This window comes from Pseudonaja textilis, chromosome 3 (genome assembly GCF_049901715.1).
Source record: "Pseudonaja textilis isolate UNSWEBS1 chromosome 3, rPseTex1.2, whole genome shotgun sequence".
In the NCBI taxonomy this organism is placed as follows: domain Eukaryota; kingdom Metazoa; phylum Chordata; class Lepidosauria; order Squamata; family Elapidae; genus Pseudonaja; species Pseudonaja textilis.
In genome coordinates this window covers 77310594-77331554 of record NC_141992.1, presented here as the reverse complement: position 1 = coordinate 77331554, position 20961 = coordinate 77310594, and the positions used below count along the sequence as shown (strand labels likewise).

At 34.1% G+C, this 20961-nt stretch overlaps 1 protein-coding gene across 1 annotated transcript in view; it reads left to right on the top strand.

Moving 5' to 3' along the window:
• The first annotated feature begins 307 nt into the window (after positions 1-307).
• Positions 308-20961, top strand: part of HFM1 (helicase for meiosis 1) — a 47652-nt gene continuing 26998 nt past the window's right edge. Inside the window, 16 exon segments of the mRNA XM_087930371.1 lie at positions 308-369; positions 1441-1569; positions 2713-2805; positions 4036-4283; positions 6056-6103; positions 6618-6688; positions 8445-8577; positions 9645-9796; positions 11114-11191; positions 11272-11433; positions 14304-14504; positions 14593-14681; positions 15692-15735; positions 15824-15925; positions 17158-17303; positions 18385-18479. Coding sequence (XP_087786497.1) covers positions 308-369; positions 1441-1569; positions 2713-2805; positions 4036-4283; positions 6056-6103; positions 6618-6688; positions 8445-8577; positions 9645-9796; positions 11114-11191; positions 11272-11433; positions 14304-14504; positions 14593-14681; positions 15692-15735; positions 15824-15925; positions 17158-17303; positions 18385-18479 — 1853 coding nt within the window.

The following is a 20961-nucleotide window of genomic DNA, read 5'->3' as shown; positions in this document are numbered from 1 at the left end:
TCCTGATTTAACTGTGCTTAGTTAAAATATTAGAGTAACTATTTTAAATACTTGTTTTAATAATAGATTATAACATGTATATTTTTGGTGAGTATGTCTATATGGTACGGAGTATTTTAAATTAAAACATACCCAGATTAAAATACTCTCAGCAATGAAACTCTTTATTATCACCCACTAGCCTAAACTTCCTCACAAAGTGGCTATCAGAATAAAACGGTGGGGAAAGACTTAATATGAACTAACATGAAATACATAAATATTTATTACATGTTTTTACAGCTAACTGAAAAATCAGATTTCAGCCATGACAGAACCTGCCTTTTCTTTAGATAACTTGTTTTTTGAAGGACCAGGCACAAAGCAAATGTAAGTTGGCTCAGTGATTGATGAAAAATACTGATAATTTAAAATATGGTGTCAATATTGGCATCTGGGTAATACAGTATTGGCTGAATACAGAGCCAATCATGTATGCTTTCTGGACAATGAAATACTAATCTCCATTACATTAATTGAACATTTCTGCTTAAAATGGTTCTTTTAGAAATAATTGATACCTATTACTTTCATTCTTAAGATTCTATAAGCCAGTGGTAGCTAACCTTTTCGACACCGAGTGCTGAAGCAGGAGTGTGTGTGTGTATGCACGTGCGTGTTGGAAACCAGAAGAGCACTCCTCAATGCATGTGCGTGGGAGTGCTGGAAACTGTAAGCTTAGCTTCCCAATGAGCACATGTGCACCGGCCACCTAGAGTTCTGGTTTCTAACGCGCATGAGTATACAAAGACCAGCTGACCAGTGTGCGCATACGCTCCGGGAGCTGCTCTTTTGGTTTTCAACACTCCAGCACATATGAAAACCAGCTGGCCAGCACATGCGTGTGCGCCAGGGGAGCTGCTCTTCTGGTTTCTGGCACTCCCACACGCATGAAGACCAGCTGGCCGGTATGCATGAGCGCATTGGAACCCAGAAGAGCAACGGGCAATGGCTGGCATGCCTGGAGAGATGGCTCTGCATGCCACTTCCAGCACACATGGCATAGGTTCGCCATCACAGCTATAGACTATACTGATACAGTTTTGAACATTAATTCCACAATAAATAATTTATTCTATTTTATATTGGGTACTTTTTGGAGTTTCAATTATCTCACAAATTCGTTCTGCATCTAAATTGTTTTTCGACATATAGGTTAGTTGTACAAGTAGAAAACCTGTGGGCTTGGAGTTATGGTTGGTCATCATTGGCCACCACATAGCAAATTCATATTTAACTGAAGTGGGCTAACAGAAACCTTCAATGTTAAATATAACACTTTTTAGTCAAGTGTAATATTAAAAGAGCAAATTTAGAAGTCAATATGTTTGGTGGTTTCTCAGCAATTTGGATGGAACATCTTAAAGGGTTTTTTTTTTGTGTGTATGTGTATTTTGAAAGGTATCTAGAAAATGAAGAGCCAACAAACTGGGACTTTGCACCTGTTCCATCTGTTTTTGAAATTCCACCCACTCAGGAGCTACAAATGGATTTTGCAAAAACTAACCAAAAAGGTAGAATCTGTGATTAGTATTAATATGACAACTCATAAATGTTAAAATAGAAAATAAAATTTAGTATTTTTGTTTTAGAGAACTTGTCCTGATAACCACGGGAAATTAAATCAGGGCGAATATAGATAATACACAACGATGCTTCTGTAACTTCATTTAATGATCCTATTTGCTACTTATTCCAGGAGAAAACCTGCTATTGGCATCAATGGTGATACTTTTCCAGAGACAAAACAGCCTCTGAGCTGCAGCACAAAACTGTAACTGTTCCAGAAAGCCCCAGCCCAGAGTGCCGCATGAAGTCGCCTCGCACCTGACCCAGCAGTACAGAGCAAAGCTGTAGTTGCCCCAGCTTGGCAGTGCAATGTGAATCCATAGTCATCTCCAAAAGCTGCAATTTCCCTAGCCTGGCCCAACAATGCAACACAAAGCCCTGCTGCCTTAGCCCAGTCCCAATCCCATTTGCCCTCAGCGTCCTGCCCTCTGAGGCCCCTGCCAGCCACCTTCCACTTTGCTGCCCCAGCCACTTTCTTCCTGTACTTGCTCCTGCTGCTGACTAAGCATACCCTGCCTGGCCCTTCGTTAGGTAACTTCTGGTCACATGCAAGCCTATTATTATCATTCTTGTGGCAATTTATAAATTTAATTGAATAAAAGAAATATTTTTAAATCATGCAATGATATGTGCTTTTGGGTGGAAATCAGCTCAAAATAGTTTATTTTGAACAGAAGGCTCACATGTACTTCAATGTATGAATTTCTTCTGAAATGTCAGTCTGCAAAAAGAGGAGGAATCCCTTTCTTTTAGATTTTCTTAATTTTACTGTGATGTTCTGAATTTATATTTCAAAGTGAAATCATGTTTGAGTTTATAATTTGCTATATTGTATATATTTTGCAAGACTATTATCCATGACAGACTCACATAAGATATAAAAATGTGTTATCCATGTAATTTTTTTAAAAAAATGAATACAATATAATCATTATTGAACTGACAGATTAATGACAAGCATGATATTGTGTATTTTTAGAAGACAGTTTACAAAGAGAATTATAGTAAATAAAGCCTAAAATTGGGGCAAGAATATAACATTTCAGGGGCAACAGCTTGGAATTGGATCCATTGTTCTCCATGTCTTGATTAGAACATAAGCAGAACTTGCCTTATAGAGTCCTTTGGAAAATAAATATTAATTTATTTTCCAGAAGAAGATGGTGATGAAAGTGGTTACTCAACATTCAGGAAAAGGTATGATTCTATTCTATAATTATCAGAACCATACTACTATTCTTCTGAATGTAAAATATCTGGGAACAATGTTTTAGTCAGTAATTGGATTTGCCTTAGGCAAAACACCTTTTATACGGGCTTAAATACACAGTTTAGTTTATTAATTAGTTAAAAAACAGCTGATTTGCCAGATGTCTATGGAGATTCTCAGTCATCCAGGTCATGGTTGTCCCAAATATGCTTTTTCTAAAAGGTAATTGGACTTTCACATCCAAAGAAAGTTTCACACCCATTTACACTCTGATTCAGATAACTCTGAGAGTGACCTCTTACAGCTAAATCCCCAAGTGACCTCTATGACGCTCAGAAAGCTAAGCACTGACTCTCAAAGTGCTAACAACCAGATGACTGCAAAGAGTACAAATCCTTCCATTCCCCACCAATCAATTAGAGCTGAAGAAGCTTCTTGGATGAAAAGTGAAACATTTCATCTTTGGAACAACTGATTTGCCATCACTCTTCAGTTTGCTCACAAAGACATATCCCATGGCATCTTACAGAATATAGATTTTGTAGTCCAATTTTCGTAGGTTAGTCATAAAAAATTTACTACATGAATAGGAATGTAACACCCCATTACTCTGGCATTAGAAAGTAGTCTTTGGTGATTTGTTACAATTCACTAGATCATCCTTTTTCAGGAATTTCTTTGAAAGTCTAAGTAACCTTAAGCTAGGCAGAGTTCATTTTAATGTGAACTTGATAAATCCTGATTCTCAGTTCAAAGAGGAATGCATATTTTTTAATGTATAGCAACCATTGAGTTTTTCCTTCACTAAGTATCCAGATATAAACAATGAAATAAAATGAAAACAAGAAAGGAATAAATTAGAATTAAATATTTTGTTACCTTCTGTTTTCTTCAGTTCTTCAAAAACCTTAAATTACTACTTCTTGCAATATACAAGTTATATAATTTTTCAGAAGCTCAATAGAAATGGAAGTTATGGTGAGCTGAAAAAGCAGATATATGAGAGGTCATCTGAGTAATACCTCTCAACGAGAGCATATACTTACTTGTACTGGTAATGGACCAGTCAGCTGAATAATCAAAGTAATATAAGTTGTTTATAAGGTTTTAAGATTAATTATTAGAAACAATGCAACAGAGCAAAAATATATAATTGTCATATAAAAAGGTATGTGTGTTTATGTATATTATAAAAAAATCCTTTGCATTCCTTACAGCTTATTTAAACCAGCTTCTTATACATATGCAAATAATGCCAGTGCAAGGATAGAAATGGATGCATATTGCAATATTATTAACAACAAAGAGATGAAAAAAGACTTATGGAAAAATAATATGCAGATAGCCCAAAATTCAGATTTTAATTGTCTTTCTATAAATAATACTTTTTCTGCTTCTGCAAATACAAAAGAAATTAAAAAGGCGTCATCATTTCCATGTATTTCAGAGATCTCTAGTATGGAAGGTAAATTATATTTTTTCTACACTTTTACCTGCAAAAGGTACTTAAATTACAGCTCTCATGAAACAACTATGAATAATGTATGTTCATGAACAGAATCAGATTCAGAAATACAGGTTAATCTGTTATAATTATGTAAAGCAAAAGTTAGGGTTAGGGCTACATTAATTATGTAGGAGGTAAATTGGACAAATTGGATACATTAGATAAACATAAATTAGAAAAAAATGAACCACAAAAATGTATACATAAGCTAGATAACAGTGAAGTAGTTGTATTAGGGTACAAGAAAATGCCAGTCACATAGAATTGAATATTCCTCAATTTTAAGACCAAATAGAGAAAATGATGATGATTATTTGTACATTCACATCTTCTTTTCTCTTTTTCTTCCATTCCTATAGTTTAATCTAGTTATATAGCAATGAAGAAATATTAAAGTACAAGTAGTCCTTGTTTAATAACCACTCATACAACAACATTCAAGCTTACAATGTTGAATGAGTGATATTTACAGATGCACAGTTATTACATTGCAGCATCCTCTAATCATGTGATCACCATTTTGACCTTTCTGGCAAGCAAAGTCAATTGGGAAACCGACAGGAGGTTGCAAATGGCAATCACCTGACATGCTTAGTAATAGCACAGGATTCACTTAATGATAGCAATCTGAAGTGCCAGAACCTGTGCTCTCATGTGATTTCAGTATCAGTTGCTGTCATTTACCCAAGGCTACTTGTATGACATTTAAAAAAAACCTCCAACTGTGTGGGGATTTGGGGTACAGACAGTGCTACCAATTCAAAGATATGTCTTGTCTTAGAAGTTTACTTGATAACAAGAAAGTATGGAAGGAATAGTGTGAAACCACAGGTGATTACTTATAAAATCCTGTAAATTATGAAGGTTTGATTATATCAGAAAAGCTTTGTTTGGAAGCACCTATCATAGAAGCACCCAGAAACAACTATAAAGTTTAAGTTAGGGTTAGAAATTATTTAAATACAATAAATACATATTGTATTTATGCCTTCAGAGAAGCTTTTTATAAGCGTTACCTTCTTGTAAACTACATTTTGTGAATATGTTTGTCATACTGAATAAAGCATGGAATCATAATTTACAGATTTCAAATAAATACAAAACACTTATCTCATCAGATAACCTGTTTGAAAATTTTAGAAAACAAGCAAAATTGGTCCAATCTACTTTGTTTTCATTTGATAGTCCTTTCCAGTTCATGTACAAAAGCTAACTGGATTGGATATTAAAAGTTTCTCCAAAACCATAAAGGACATACTTGTTTATCATACCAGGAAACAGCTGACAAGTAACTTTCTCCTTCAGCACTTTGTTGCTATTCCCAGCATTGGCTTCCTCTACCACTTACTTCGCTGGTGGGGCTAACTTCAACCACCACATCAACCAACATCAATTACCTCCATTAAAAATTAAAGACATTATACCATTGCCAATGGGATTACAGCTTGACCTCAGCATGTCTGTTAACATAGCAAGCTGTAATAGAAAAGATAGCTATTATTTGCATTTTTCATGCTGTAAACATATCAAGATTTATACAGATTATCAATATTTAGTCTACCCTCTCCCAGTTGATTAATTGCACAACCAAGTACAACTAGATCAGAATCTAAGCTATTATGTTTTTATTTGTGCTGTTTAAATAAATATTGGCTAAAATCAAGTATAATGTGTATGTGAATAAGAAAGAAAGAAAATTAAATCCAACATTTGTTTTGTTTTGTTACTAGTAATATCTAAAAATGACTCAGTGGTTTTGAGGCCTGTGACTGAAATCCGTATCCTTTTATAACTTATTGCTATAACTATGTAACATTTCTTGGATGTAAATATTAGCATTTTTTAAAATCCAAAAATTCATCACGTGGCTAAAGGATTCCTGTATATGGCTGCGTAATATCAGGAAAGCTAATTGAGCAAACTCATCATTATACCAAGGGTCATAATCCACAAGATTAATAATAAATATCTCTATGTTATTCATAGATTGAGGTACAGTACTATTATATGTGGTCCACTAGCATGGCAGGGTCACTGGATTAGTTTACCCATATAAATGAATAATCTTTACGTTTGATAACTTAATCAGTAATTTTATAAATATTTACTACAGATTTTCCCCAAGACATCTGTTTTCTTTCTTCTGTCAGTCTTGTCTTGCATTTTCTCTTTTGTTTTAAGACCTATTTTATGAAATGCAACAAATGTGGAAAATTTGAAGGTTTTATTCTTATGTTTAGATAAAATTGTACCCATATTTCACTAAAATGTTTCCTTAACACAAGTTTTAAGCCACTCAATTTAGAAATATTTTCAAAGAGTTCCCTTATTTTAATTTTATTCAGTCGAAGGCTTTGGATGATGTAAGTTTTATACTTAAACTTTATACTGATATTAAACTATTCTTACATTCTCGGGAAGTAATCATAACAAAAACTAAAACAAAATAAATAAATACCCAGAAGTACCCTTCATCCTTAGTACCCAAATGCCCTGCAGGATAGTACGATCTTAAGCACCTTCTTCAAGACCAGGAAGTTAGGTAGAAATGCAGCATCACCTTATATTATGCTCCAGAAATTTGCACATTGTTGTCTTCTATCAAAATATATCTCCACTAGTATTTATAGCAGCATGCTAAAATCTCAACAGATCTCTTTTTCTTGCTGTGACCCATGCTACAACCGCAAAGGAATAAATATTTTTAGAGCACAATGAGCAAATTTATAAGATATATTTTCCAAAATCACTTTAGATGTCATAATTGCCCAAAGCTACAATCAAAAGAAGTTTTAAATTTAATGGGATTTACTGTTTGATAAACATTATAAGATCATGTCTTAAGCAATTTATACAGGACAATAACATATTTCAAACTCCTATATTGATAGGAATGTATATGGTTAACAATTTTTATTGTATATTTGTAAAGACAGATTAAAAATTAAAGACATTTATCTGCTGAAAGACTCAAATCCAGGAAACCTCCACTGGCACTTGCACATCTGCCCAACAATTTCAACATTGATTCCCAATGGAAAGCCAAATGGGTCGCTAAATGCCCAGACATAGGTAGACATATAAATGACTGCACAAAAAAGGTGCCAGACTTTGAACTATCATGTCAACAATGGACAATCCTGAGTAGAATTTGTACCTTACACTGCATCAGCCAGCATTCTCTATATACCGTAGAAGGCAGAGCTGGTGTTCAGCAGATTCTGACCAGTTCTGAAGAACTGGTAGTGGAAATTTTGAGTAGTTCGAAGAACAGGCAAATATCATCTCTGATTGGCCCCTCCCCCATCTATTCTCTGCCTCTCGAGTCCCAGCTGATCAGCTGGGTCTTCTTTCATTGTCCTGCATAGGAGAACGGAGCTGGAAAGCAGGTTAGTGGGGTGAGGAGGAAATGGGGATTTTGCAGTAACCTTTCCCCAGGAATGGGGTGGGAATGGAGATTTTACAGTATCCTTCCCCTACCATGCCCATCAAGCCACACCACGCTCACCAAGCCATGCCCACAGAACCGGTAGTAAAAAAATTTGTATTCCATCACTGGTAGAAGGGGCATAATATCCTCCCCTCAGTGTGACTGCAGGGTTCCATGTCAAACTGTAGATCACATTGTGACCGGTTATAAGCTGAGGGCATATACCGGTCCAGTATCTGATTTTTAAAATATAATTGATGCTGCACTTCAATGGTTAGATATCTAGACATTGATACTTGAACATAGATCTTTTTAACATTTATGTTTTATTGTGTTTTACTAATCTAGGTGAAATGTTAATACATATATTGCTAGTTCTTGTTTGGTATGTCATGTACTAAATAAATAAATAAATTGTACATAATTTTTTCTTCTATGTGCACTATTTCTTCCTGGGACTTGAGAACTGGTTTTATGTTAGCAATGCTGTTTCAGACCATGCCACATAATCATTTCAAATACCATATATTCTTCACAATTGTTCAGTGGCAAATGCAAAGAAAAAAATAACATATTGCGGTTTAGGCTCCTTTGCCACTCACGTTTTTGAAAAAGTGGGTTTTTTAAAAAGTCAAATTGGATGTTGTTGGTTGCTGTGCTATATTTTACTATTTGTTACTATTTTGTAGCTCCTTTACACAGACAGAAACTTTGTAATCTGCGCACCAACTGGTTCTGGAAAAACTGTGATGTTTGAGCTTGCAGTTACCAGATTATTAATCAAAGTGCCAATACCTTGGTTAAATATTAAAATTGTATATAGTAAGTACACTACTTTTTAAATTATTATTACTGCTCATGAAACATTTTTGGTTTTGCTTGCTTTGGTTATTGCATGTAACCTTATGGCAGCAACAAAACTATCTTTATATATTTTAATATGATTTATTTATTTATTTTTGTTTTATAGTTGTGCATAATGTGGCTTTGATTTATCCTTTCATAAGTCTTGCTTTGGAAGGCCTCTTAGGCCAGTAGTTAGTAGCTATGCCCCTTTGTGACATGATTCAGTGGGTAAGGTTGCAGATATAGGAAGATCTTCCTCCAAAGCTTAGTTCTCTGGTCTAAACTTTGCTTCTGTCACTTTATACTGGAAATTCTTCCTGCACAGAGAAAGGTGATTCTTGTTTTAAGCAGGCAGTGATATATAATGATTGGGCTGTACTCTTTCTGCAGTGCCCAGAGAGGCAGAAATAGTTCTGCTCAGAGAGTGGGATTTCTTTTGCTTTCATTGCCTTTTTTCTATTAAATCATTTATTTTATTGGTTTCACTAGTAAGGAAGATAAACCCAGAAGCTCCAAATTTGGCAAATATTTTTTGTACTTTCTAGTGGCACCACAAATAGGGACTTGAATCCAGCACCTGCAAGGTCTCGCCTGGTGCTTCTCAATATGTTTCTTTCTGTCCTGTAATCAGAATAATTGTCCTTTACTACTGACAGTGAAAATATGGCAAAGTTAACAAAAAAGGCATTCATAAGATATAACAGCAGCACAGCCAATCTCCCCAAGAATGTAGAATTTCTCTCTTTAAACGTTGATTTATTACAAAATTATTCTCTAAACTAAAACAAAAAGGTTACTCTTCAAAAAAAACCTTTAGAGAAAAGTTAAAAACTTTAAAGAGTATTTACTTAAGGCTCAGTGAAAGAAGTTGACGACATATAGCATATGAAAAATCATTGGAGTATAGCCCTAAAAGGAGTTGGGACATTCAAAGGAATTTGAAATTGTGAGGGCGGGGGGTGAATGGAAAAGTATTGGAAATATTGTACTGAAGTTGTTTTGTGGATGTCTTGTTCTCTCACAATACTTGGTATTGTTTTTAGTGGCTCCAATAAAAGCTCTCTGCAGTCAGCGCTTTGATGATTGGAAAGAAAAATTTGGACCTATTGGACTCATCTGTAAGGAACTAACAGGAGATACAGCAGTGGATGACTTATTTGAAATACAGCATGCTCACATTATTTTGACTACGCCAGTAAGTTTCAAAAATTAGTTAATGTAGGTTTGTTAACTAGAAATATTCAATACCATTCAAGTTATATTTTTATGTTTAGAAATAAATCTGATCAGTCTCCAGTTGATTTATCTATAGTTTCACTATGAATTGGTCACATGGCATGCATGAGAGGCTTCTTTGCTGCTGCGTAGACTAGCATCAGCTACACAGTCTGAAAAGTTGTTGCAGCCTTATTTTGTACAATGCATTAGATTACTCTGAAATTCTGTTTGGATTTGATCTGTGGTACATATATATATATGTAGATGTAGTGAGAGTAGTGAAAAATAACACACAAACAGCACACAGATTCACTGTACAGTAAATGTAGGTTTTTACTTCCAATAAACGTTTAAGCAAAGTCCAAGATAAGCAGTTCAAGTCATTCACAGGTAAAGCAGTCAGTGTTCAGTTCAGGGATAATCCAAATATCAAAGTCCAGTATAAAAAAATAGTTCAGTAACAGACTTACATCAACGATCAATAACTGTCAATAGGATGAACGGCAACTCTCTCCAACAGAAGAAATAGAGACTTACTAAGACTAAACAACCCATGTTTCTGGCTCCATCTTATGGCCGTTTGAGAAACCACACACAATTACAGGTTTAGCATTCTCTTAAAGGCATAGTACTAAAATGTCTATCCTAGTTTATATATTTCCAACCCAAATAACTGTTAGGTGACTTACATTCCATATATATATATATATATATATATATATATATATATATATATATATATATATATATATATATATATATATATATGTATATGTATATGTATATGTATATGTATATGTATATGTATATGTATATGTATATTTATTTATTTATTTATTTGCGGGTATTTATATGTATGGTATTCAGCTTTGTTCAGGTATTTTCCCATGTCTTTATAGTTGTACTTTTAAAGTTGTACTGACATTTCAGAATCTCATCTGCTATTATCAGGCTTGTGTAGATGAACACTATACAGAAGCTTGATGATGGCAGATGAGATTCTGCCGAAACGTTGCTACAACTTTAAAAGCACAACTACAATGACGTGGGAAAATACCCGAACAAAGCTGAATGCCATACATATATACATACATACATACAAACATACATACATACATACATGTATGCTGCTAGCTTGAAACAAAAACATATTGAAATAATTGTTAGTATTTATAATGCTAAAGTGGATTGCTAGGTTAGTAATAATTATTGACAATACCAACACTATTTGAATCCTGTAAAACAGATGATTTAGATTGTACTACAATATTATTATTTTTCTATTATCCTTTAGGAAAAGTGGGATAGCATGACTAGAAAGTGGAGAGATAACTCTTTAGTTCAGCTCGTGAGACTTATCCTGATTGATGAGGTAAAGTAGTAATTGATGACTTAAAATATAATAATGGAAAGCAGTAGATGTTTTATATAGAGTTGTATTTAATTCCATAGGTACATGTTGTAAAAGATGAGAGCCGGGGTGCTACTCTTGAAGTTGTGGTCAGCCGAATGAAAACTATTCAGTCTTCTTTCTCACAAAGTTCTGACAATCCTAGCTCAGTATTTCCCATGAGATTTGTGGCAGTTTCTGCAACAATTCCAAATGCAGAAGATGTAAGAAACATGAATTAACTTTTCTTTTTATACGCTATACTATATACTTAAGATTTCAAAAAGATTTTTTTCTTTCTGATCAACAGCTTGCTATCCAAAATCAAATATCCAAAACAGAAAGGAAAGGAAAGGATAATTACAGCACTTTAAATTTAAAAGGCTATGCTTGATGTGAAAACTCTGTAGTTCTCTCATATTTGTTGAATATAGATATAGGTTACAGTACTGGCAATCTAATGATTGTATTCCAAAATGCATTGATGGGTCATAAGTATGTAATGTATGTGCTTAGAACAGTGAATGTTTCTGTTTCACACTGTCATCTCTAAATAAGTGATTGCTTATTACCACAAGTCAGTATCAGCTCTTAGCATAAGCATAGATAAACCTGTCCCTTCAGCTCTTCCAGTATTAGATTTTTGCAAAATGTGTCCAATGTGTTACAATTTCAGTGTCATTTTTACCTGAAGTGAGAATTCCCTAACTCTCCAGCTTTTTCAAAATCTAACTTTTGTTCCCATAGACTATCCTGGGGGAAACTATTGCTAACATGATTCTGGTCTTCATAGATACGGACTCTTCACAGCACTTGAATATCTTTTTCAAAGCCTCGAGTGCTACCTTACCAAATAGTTGATTCATTTTATCTTTCACTGTGCTGAGCTTTCCTACATTTATGTTTCTGACAGTCCATATTCCTACAGTAACTCTGTTTTTGCAGTTTTGGATTTTCTGTTCCTGTGTGGCAACATTAGCAACTAGATAACTGGAAAGCTTTAATCTAGCTGAGCCATAATACCATTAGTACTCCCAAAAATCCAAATTCCTCAATAGAATATTCAGTGCCACCCAACCTGAAAAAGCCAGCACTATATCATCAATTACTTTATTTTGTCTATCCACATGATTTTCTTAGTAAAATGTGTGTTTGTCATTTCTTTCTTTCACATAGTATAAAATTATTCATTTGCTATTGTCACTAAAATGACCATCCACCGCCAGCACGTTCCTATACTGCTGCTGCTGTTGCTTGTTTAACCTTGGATGATCCTTGGCATATAATCCCTACATTGTTCATGCCTCCATTGCAGGAACACTCCCCATCATGATGAGACAGCACAGCAAGACTTGAAGGGAGAATTACATATTTACAGTTTAATTTTCTTCCTAAAACCTCAGTCAGCATGGCTTCTGCATGAATTTCAGTCCAATAGTACTGTATATAGTTTGGTAATTCACATCCTGATCCTTTCTCCTGTTTTGGGAGAATCCATTTGAACATTTCTGCTGTCACTACCTATTTTCTAGGAGACACCTCATCTGGTGTCCATGCCATGGACGATTGCACTTATAGCTTGTTCCACTGGTTCTCATTCGATCAGTTTTGTCCCTCATGATATATAGTCTGAATCTGTTTCACTGTAGTTTTAACCATTAATAAAGAATAAATTCATCTCTCTTCTGTGGCAGCTCTTCAGATATGATATGCAGTCACTGTCATATCTCTCCTGATCCCCTAATGCATCAGACTACTACATTTTAAAACAAAAGAATCTAAAAGCAAAATTTAACCCTAATCTTACTTAAGATAGAAATGATTTCTCTTACCGTGCTTATCCAGCTAGCTTGTCCTAAGTAATCCTGACTCTCATACCTTGCAACCTTCAGTCAGAGTTGTAGAAGCACTTCCTCTTAGCTCCTCTTGGCTCCCTACAGATTTTTGCTTTATGCCTCAATGTCTTATCTTACCTCCAATGCCAAACTACTTTGGCCTGCTTTTACCATGGGTCCCACTCTGATCATGTAGAAACTTTTATTGTTCCTGCAAACAGTGCTTTTATGTTCTCAAAATATTTTCTTGGCTCAGACATGTTGCCCTTCCATGCTTCCAGTTCAGAAATGGTTATCTTTGCTCTTACTATAATCCCTCCTTCTCAAGCATCTCTTGGTTGTGTGTTTCTCCTGGAAACTAATCTATTGAACCCATGTTGTTATTTTTCCACTCTTCATTTTGCTTACATTTTACTGCAATAGAAAAAAAAATCTATGTTTTCTTTCCATTGGTCTTCCTGAGTGATCTGCTTCTTTTCATGTCTACTTTCCTGTTTGCTATTTGTCTCAGGATAATTTTTTTTTAAACAGAATGGGGAATTTCCTGATGGTTTTTCTTAGGAAAGTTCTGTCAGCATTACTGCTACCTGCTAGTGGCCAGAATACCAGAAATAACCTAGTATTTGTCCTCTGTAGCTAAAAAAAAAAAGAAGTTATCCCAGTTTGCATTTATAGTCATGGATTCTCCTGCCTATTTGCTTAGGCAACTAGGATATGTGTACTGGCTATTTGGCTGAATGTAGAGGAAGGAATGGTTTGCTATGTCCTACTTGAGTGAATAAGGGATCACTCATTTACTACATTCATAATGTTTATTTCTGATTCCTGAAATTGTATTGTTTTCTTTTCTCAGTATTTACATTTACTGCAGTTTCTACTCATTTTTTTATTACTGTTATGCCAGGGATGCAGTGATTGAATATTATACAGAACATCTAATGTCTTGCATATAGATAACATTCTCCATTCACCCATCTTCGTATAAAGTAGGAAGCACTCTATCATAGCAGAAAGGTAGTCATGTAGGCAGTATTTAGCTGTATTAATTGGTAAATCTTGGTAAAAATTCTGGAACAGTACTTTGTATTCATGACACAGATAAGCACACTGAATACCCAGTACAGTAAATCTAAAAATATTTGTGCCAGTGGAGCTTTCATGATTAAAGTACAGTTCCTCTTGAGCAAGTCTTTGCAGGACTGCAGCCCAAGGCATTTTTTCCCAATTTCAATCCTAACATGTTTTCTTTTCCTTTAAAGATTGCAGAATGGCTTTCAGATGGCAAGAGGCCTGCTGTATGCCTGAAAATAGATGAAAGACACCGTCCAGTGAAGCTGCACAAAGTTGTGCTTGGATTTCCCTGCAGTAGCAATCAAACTGAATTCAAATTTGACTTAACACTTAACTATAAAGTAGCTAGTGTTATTCAAACATACTCTGAACAAAAGCCAACACTTGTGGTATGCATGACAATTTCCCCCTTAACAATTGTCATGTTCTAGTGTATATTTCAGAATTATTATAAACAATGGATTTTCTTATTTACAGTTCTGTGCCACAAGGAAAGGAGTTCAGCAAGCTGCTTCTGTACTAGCAAAAGATGCTAAATTTATTATGACTATAGAACAAAAACAAAGGTACCTTGTAATGCAGGCTTTCTCCTGGTTACAACATATGTATAGTTTATATGTAGCAAAATCTGTGCTTCTCATCAATTTATAATGGACTGCTATAGAATCACTACGTTATTTGTTAGCATGTGGTGATTGGATAGTGAAGTAATTTTGCTAAGAATATTTTTCATAGGACTATTTCAGGGAGTGCAAATTAATTGCATCAGACCACATACTTATGAGGTAATTGAATTCATCCTTTTGTAAAGTAATGGCTTTTGGAATATCTAAGACAAGTCTCTCTGTGTTTTACAATTGTCGGATACCAACAATTAAAGCATTAGTGCTGAATATTTTCATTATTTTTCCAGGTCCTCCCCCAATTCCTTAAAATACACTTCATTGATTTGCAGTCAATTTCTTGAAGCAGTAATTTTACTGCTTTAATTGCATACTCCATATAAATATTTCTCTGTATCAGTACAGTAAAAAGTATTTAATTTATTTATTTCAATTTTATAGTTGTCCATCTCAATTAGATGGTTTTGGGTGACTTATAATTAAAAGTAAAACAAAAAAGAATACAGTATAAAATATAAAATAATATAAAACCATATAACATTTATATAACACAATTCACAACCAGGGTATACAAAAAGCCAACAACACTTAATGAAACCATGGTATAGGTTCTATTGCATAGCCAGGTCTCCAAGCCTCGTGAGAAACTATGTATTCATTGAAGAATGAAGAAGTTGGTGTGAGAACAATTTGTAATGAGTTAAAAATGGAAATTTTATTTGTAGCCTTTTCTGAACTAAAAACCTTTATTTATTACTGTCATGAAACGAGTGAAATTATTTTAGTCTTATCAGGTAATAAATGAGGTTCTCCTATTTTTCATCCCAGTCCAATTTGAAGTTTACCATGATGAAATCAAACAGCGTGATCTTTTTTAAAAAAAAACTATTACTTTTTTGTACTTATTTAATGACTTATTGAAACTGCCATATTTTCTTGTTCTCTCCTTTAAGATTACAAAGATCTGCAAATGTAATAAAAGAAGCCAAGCTAAAGGGTATGTATGTTATGCTAATTGGAGAAACTATAATAATTATGTATAAAGGGAAAACAATCAATAATTCAAGTTTGAATTTCATTTGTAGATCTCCTAATTTGTGGAGTTGCTTATCATCATGCTGGAGTAGAAATGTCTGACAGAAAAATAATTGAAGCAGCTTTTAATATGGGAGACATACCTGTTCTTTGTGAGTACAAGGCATTTCAGAATAAAAATAATTTTGATATTTTATTTCCTTAAAAAGTTAATTGATTTGTTAATTGATTGATTGATTATGTGCTGTCATATCAATGTTGACTGTCAGCAACCACATGAGTAGAATTTCTTCATAACAATCTGTTCCTTTCAGCTCTCCCAACAATGCACTCCTCACTACTGTAACCATTTTGATGCTGGTCTTCTTCTTCCTTCCATTTTCCCCAGCATTAAAATTTTCTCCAAACAGCTAGATTTTCACATAGTATATCTAAAGTAGACCAATTTGAGATTGGAGTTCATTTTTTTAAACTGAGATAATCTTTAAAAACCTTAAGTTGTAAAATTCGAATTTATCATGATAGTTTATAAATGTGGTATGGGGACAGAATGTTTGCCTCTTTTTCACTTAATAATACTTAAATTAGAACGCTTGATGAAGTATTGTTTTTTGCACTTTTATTTCATTTTTATGTGCTGTTAGATTTAATTTTTATTATAACTATAAAAGTCCAAAGTTGGAAAACTCTGGGTCTCTGGATTTCTGAGAGGGCCAGTTAGTAAATTAATAAATATTTTTTTAAAAAATTGCTATTCAGAATTATCTAAATGCAAAGGCAGCACAGCATGGAAAAGTAAATGGTTATGGACATGAAGAGGGCTTAGATCGAATTCCTATTTTGTTGCAGATTTTCTGAATTTTAGTTTTGCTAACTACTTATAGATATCATATTTCATTACCAAACTAGTAACATTTTCAGTGTTTTGACACAAACAAGTGGTGTTTGTTAAATTTTATATGTGTAAACTACCTTGTTCAGAGCCCTGATTATATTAGTTAATTCAGTAATGAAACATTGGAAGAAGAAACCAAGATCAGCAAACAGCAATATCTCAAAATTTTAATCCTGAGCTACATATATCTCCACCTTCCGTGTACCATACTTACACAGTTGTTGCATGTGATATATGCAAAATGAAATGTCTTGCTACAACTTGATATAATATTTGAGTATACTTGATTGAAATAATAGGGGTTTGTCAACAAAATATAATATACAATGTTATAAGATGGAGAATTGAATGACGAATACTCATTCAAACTTTTTTTCTCACTTCATTGTATCGAAAGGAAGAAAGTCTAGTATATTACAAAAATATAGTATATCCACAATTTTTTTTAAACTAATTTCTTGTAACAAGTTCAATATTTCATTTTTACAGTTACTACTAGTACACTTGCCATGGGAGTAAATTTACCAGCACACCTGGTAGTTATAAAATCAACTATGCATTATGCTGGAGGAATGTTTCAAGAGTATAGTGAAACTGATATTTTGCAAATGATTGGGAGAGCAGGAAGACCTCAAGTAAGATGAATTTATCTTAAAGCAAGTTAAATATGGAATTAGTAAAAGTTGGCACTAATACGTTTGATTTTGTGTACGTGTCCCTTGGAGTCATTGCTAACTCTTAGCAACTGCCTGGGTCAATCCCTGAAGTTTTCTTGGCAAGCTTTCAGAATTGGTGTGCAACTGCCTGCTTCAAAGGGCAGAGAAGATATGACTGGACCAAGGTCACACAGCAGGCTTTGTATCCAAGGCAGAATTAGAAGTCACAGTCTCATTGTTTCTAACCTTGTGCCTTAACTACTACACCAAACTGTCTCTCACATTTGATATATTAATTTTGTTGTAAATGAATGTCTGCCCATTTTATTGTCAAAGATTTTATTACCACACTAGAGCTACTGTTGAATAATTAATATAACTATGTTTATGAAAAAATGTATAGTTGTTACCAGGGTTTAAAATTGAAGATTAAATGTTTCTGAATTAAGAATAATCTGTAGAACATCAATAGGAAAAAAAGAATTTTCATAAAAGTATCAGCAGTTCACATTGCTTGTTGTTAGCACTAGCTAGAATGTTCTAATTTTATTTTTTAACTTTTGCAACTGATAAGCAAGGCTGCAAGAAAAAAATGTATATGAAGTATAATGATGGCAATTGTACCATTTTGCGCAACTTTCATATAAATTCTATTCCTAGACAGAACCAAAACTTGATATTTTAATGTTCATTCTATGAATTTATGAAAAAATTGTTAGAGCAGTGTTCAGCTCATGCTCCTTATTGATCATCTCTTAAATGAGACCCCTGTTTTTATACTTATTTATAATATTTTAATAGAGGGTGAAACATAATTCCTGCTCATTATCTTTGTAAAGTGTTTTTTTAATTGAATTAAAGTAAAAGTACTTTTCAGAAATTCCCTTTTGGGATTTTCAATAGCAAATAAAAGACATGGGGGATGTCTTGAATTAACATAATAATAATATTAACACAACAATAATATTCCTAAAGCCTTCAGAAGTACAAATCCCAAATACTTCAGTTTGTTTACTTTCTACTATACTTGAAGGTGTACTGTATATATATTTTTCCACAGTTTGATACAACAGCAACAGCAGTTATCATGACAAGGCTAAGTACAAGAGACAAGTATGTTCATATGTTAAATGGTGCAGATACAATAGAAAGCAGGTAACTTAAATGGTTTTTAGTATGTAACTAGAAATGCTGTCATATTTGTTTGATTATTGCTAAGAAATGTTTCTCTAGGATCATGAAGATAGGCCTACGAGGGGGGAAAAACTTTAGAAAATCTTTGTCTTTCAAGCATGAACCAGAATAGTAAGCCATAAGGCAAACAGACTATATAGTATTTTCACTGAATGTTTACTGTAACAATCTGAATATAAGAGGAACAAATTTATGTTGAAATCCTACATATGCAACCATCTGTAGTACAATAGTAGTAATATGAGAATTAGAATAAGAAAATACATATGATTCTTTATTTTCATTTTCTCTTAAGCATTTTGAAAGGAGCTTTGGGACTGAGAAAATATTGGATTTATTTGGGGAAAGGGCTTCTTCCCTTAGTCCTGTTATTCAGATTCAATTTGGAATCTCTTACGGTTACTTTCAATTCAAAATTTTAACACTTTGAAATTACACAGTTTTCCCATAGTATATAATCTGAACTTGATCATCATTATTATCACATTTTTATTCCATCTTTTATAAGTATATATGTACATGAACATGTATTTGTATATATTGTGTATATATATATATATATATATATATATATATATATATATATATATGTGTGTGTGTGTGTGTGTGTGTGTGTGTGTGTGTATGTGTATGTGTATATATATGTGTATATATATATATATACACACACACACACACACACACACACACACACACACACACATGCATGCATAGAAGTGGTGAACATAATTAATACTCCTGCCCCCTATTTTCCCTACAAAAACTTTGAAGTGGGTTGGACTGAAAGCAAAAGTGACTGACCCAAGCCAGCTTCCATGCCAGATATATGCTTAGATTGTCATCTTATTGTATTTTGAGTGACTTCTGGAGCTCTGCCCAGAAAAATAATAGCTAGCCACATTTTAAAATGTATCATAAAACTGACATAGTTTAACATGCTCTTTAAACCCAAATTCCAACAAAAGCAAGCTAAGTATGGAAACAGGTATTTTTGCATATCTCTAAAATTGCATTTTAAGGTTATTTTGCTGCTGTGTATTGGAAAAATCAGCACTAGCTGCTAAAAATGGTGATGTTCAAATTCTTTATTGTTCTACTTATGAAATGTGAAGGAATTTGAAACTGAATCCAAGCCATTACATCAGGGGTGTCAAACTCACGGTGTCATGGCGGTGTCATGTGATGTATTGCAACTTTCCCCCACTTTGCTAAACTGGGCATGGTCAGTGCGTGACATATCTGGCCTGTGGGCCATGAGTTTGACAGCCCTGCACTTCATAATCATGTAAAATCATATAAAACCTGGTACATGAAAGACAAGGAAATCAGACCAGTCTGAACATTGTGGGCATCACAAAATGTAACATCTGTATATCTCTGCTTTGAGCTTAAAGGTAGGTGGACCATGTATACACTGAGAGAGTCTATATATCACTTCTGCAATTGCTGAACAGCAAGGCCTAGATAGTTAATGCAATTTATTTATTTATTTGTTTATTTATTTATTTATTTTGTCAAACGCTTACAATATAATAGAAATAAGAATCAACATAAGTTTAAATACATGAAATAGGAACTAATAATTGGGGACAATAGCACAGGGACAGTAGGCATGATTGTGTACTTATGCACGCCCTTTACAGACCTCTTAGGAATGGGGTGAGGTCAATAGAGGTTAGTTTGAGGGTAAAGGAATGGGGGTTTGAGCATGTGACAAAAGAATCAGGTAGTGAGTTCCAGACATTGACCACTCTGTTGCTGAAATTGTACTTCCTGCAATCAAGTTAGAAGTGGTTTACATTTAGTTTATATCTGTTGTGTGCTCTTGTGTTGTTGTGGTTAAAGCTGAAATATATTCATTAACCTGTAAGACATTGTAACATATGATTTTATGCACTATGCTTAAGTCCAATCTTAGCCGGAGTATTTATATAGTCTTTATACTGATTCCCAATAGAAAGACAGTATTGGATGATTGCTAGCATGTCACCCTTAAGCCTTCTCTTCATTAGGCCTAACATACTGTTCCCTTAGCCATTCATTGTGTGATTTAGCCTCCAGACCCCTTATCATTTTTGTTGTTCTTCTCTGCACACTTTCTAGGGCCTCAGCTTCTCTTTTTGTATTGTGGTAACTTAGCACTTAGACTTATATACCACTTCACAGTGCTTTACGGTCCTCTCTAAGCAGTTTACAGAGTCAGCATATTGCCCTCAACAATCTGGGCCCTCATTTTACTGACCTTGAAAGGATGGAAAGCTGAGTCAACCTTGAGCTGCTCCCATGTTCCTGATGCTATCCTTCTGTTAATGCAGCCTAGAACTGCATCCGCCTTTTTGGCAGCAGCAATCAAACTGCTGACCCACAAGCAGTGGTCCACCGAGACACTTTCATAGATACTATTATTGAGCCAGGAACTGCTTATCCTGTACCTGCGCATTTA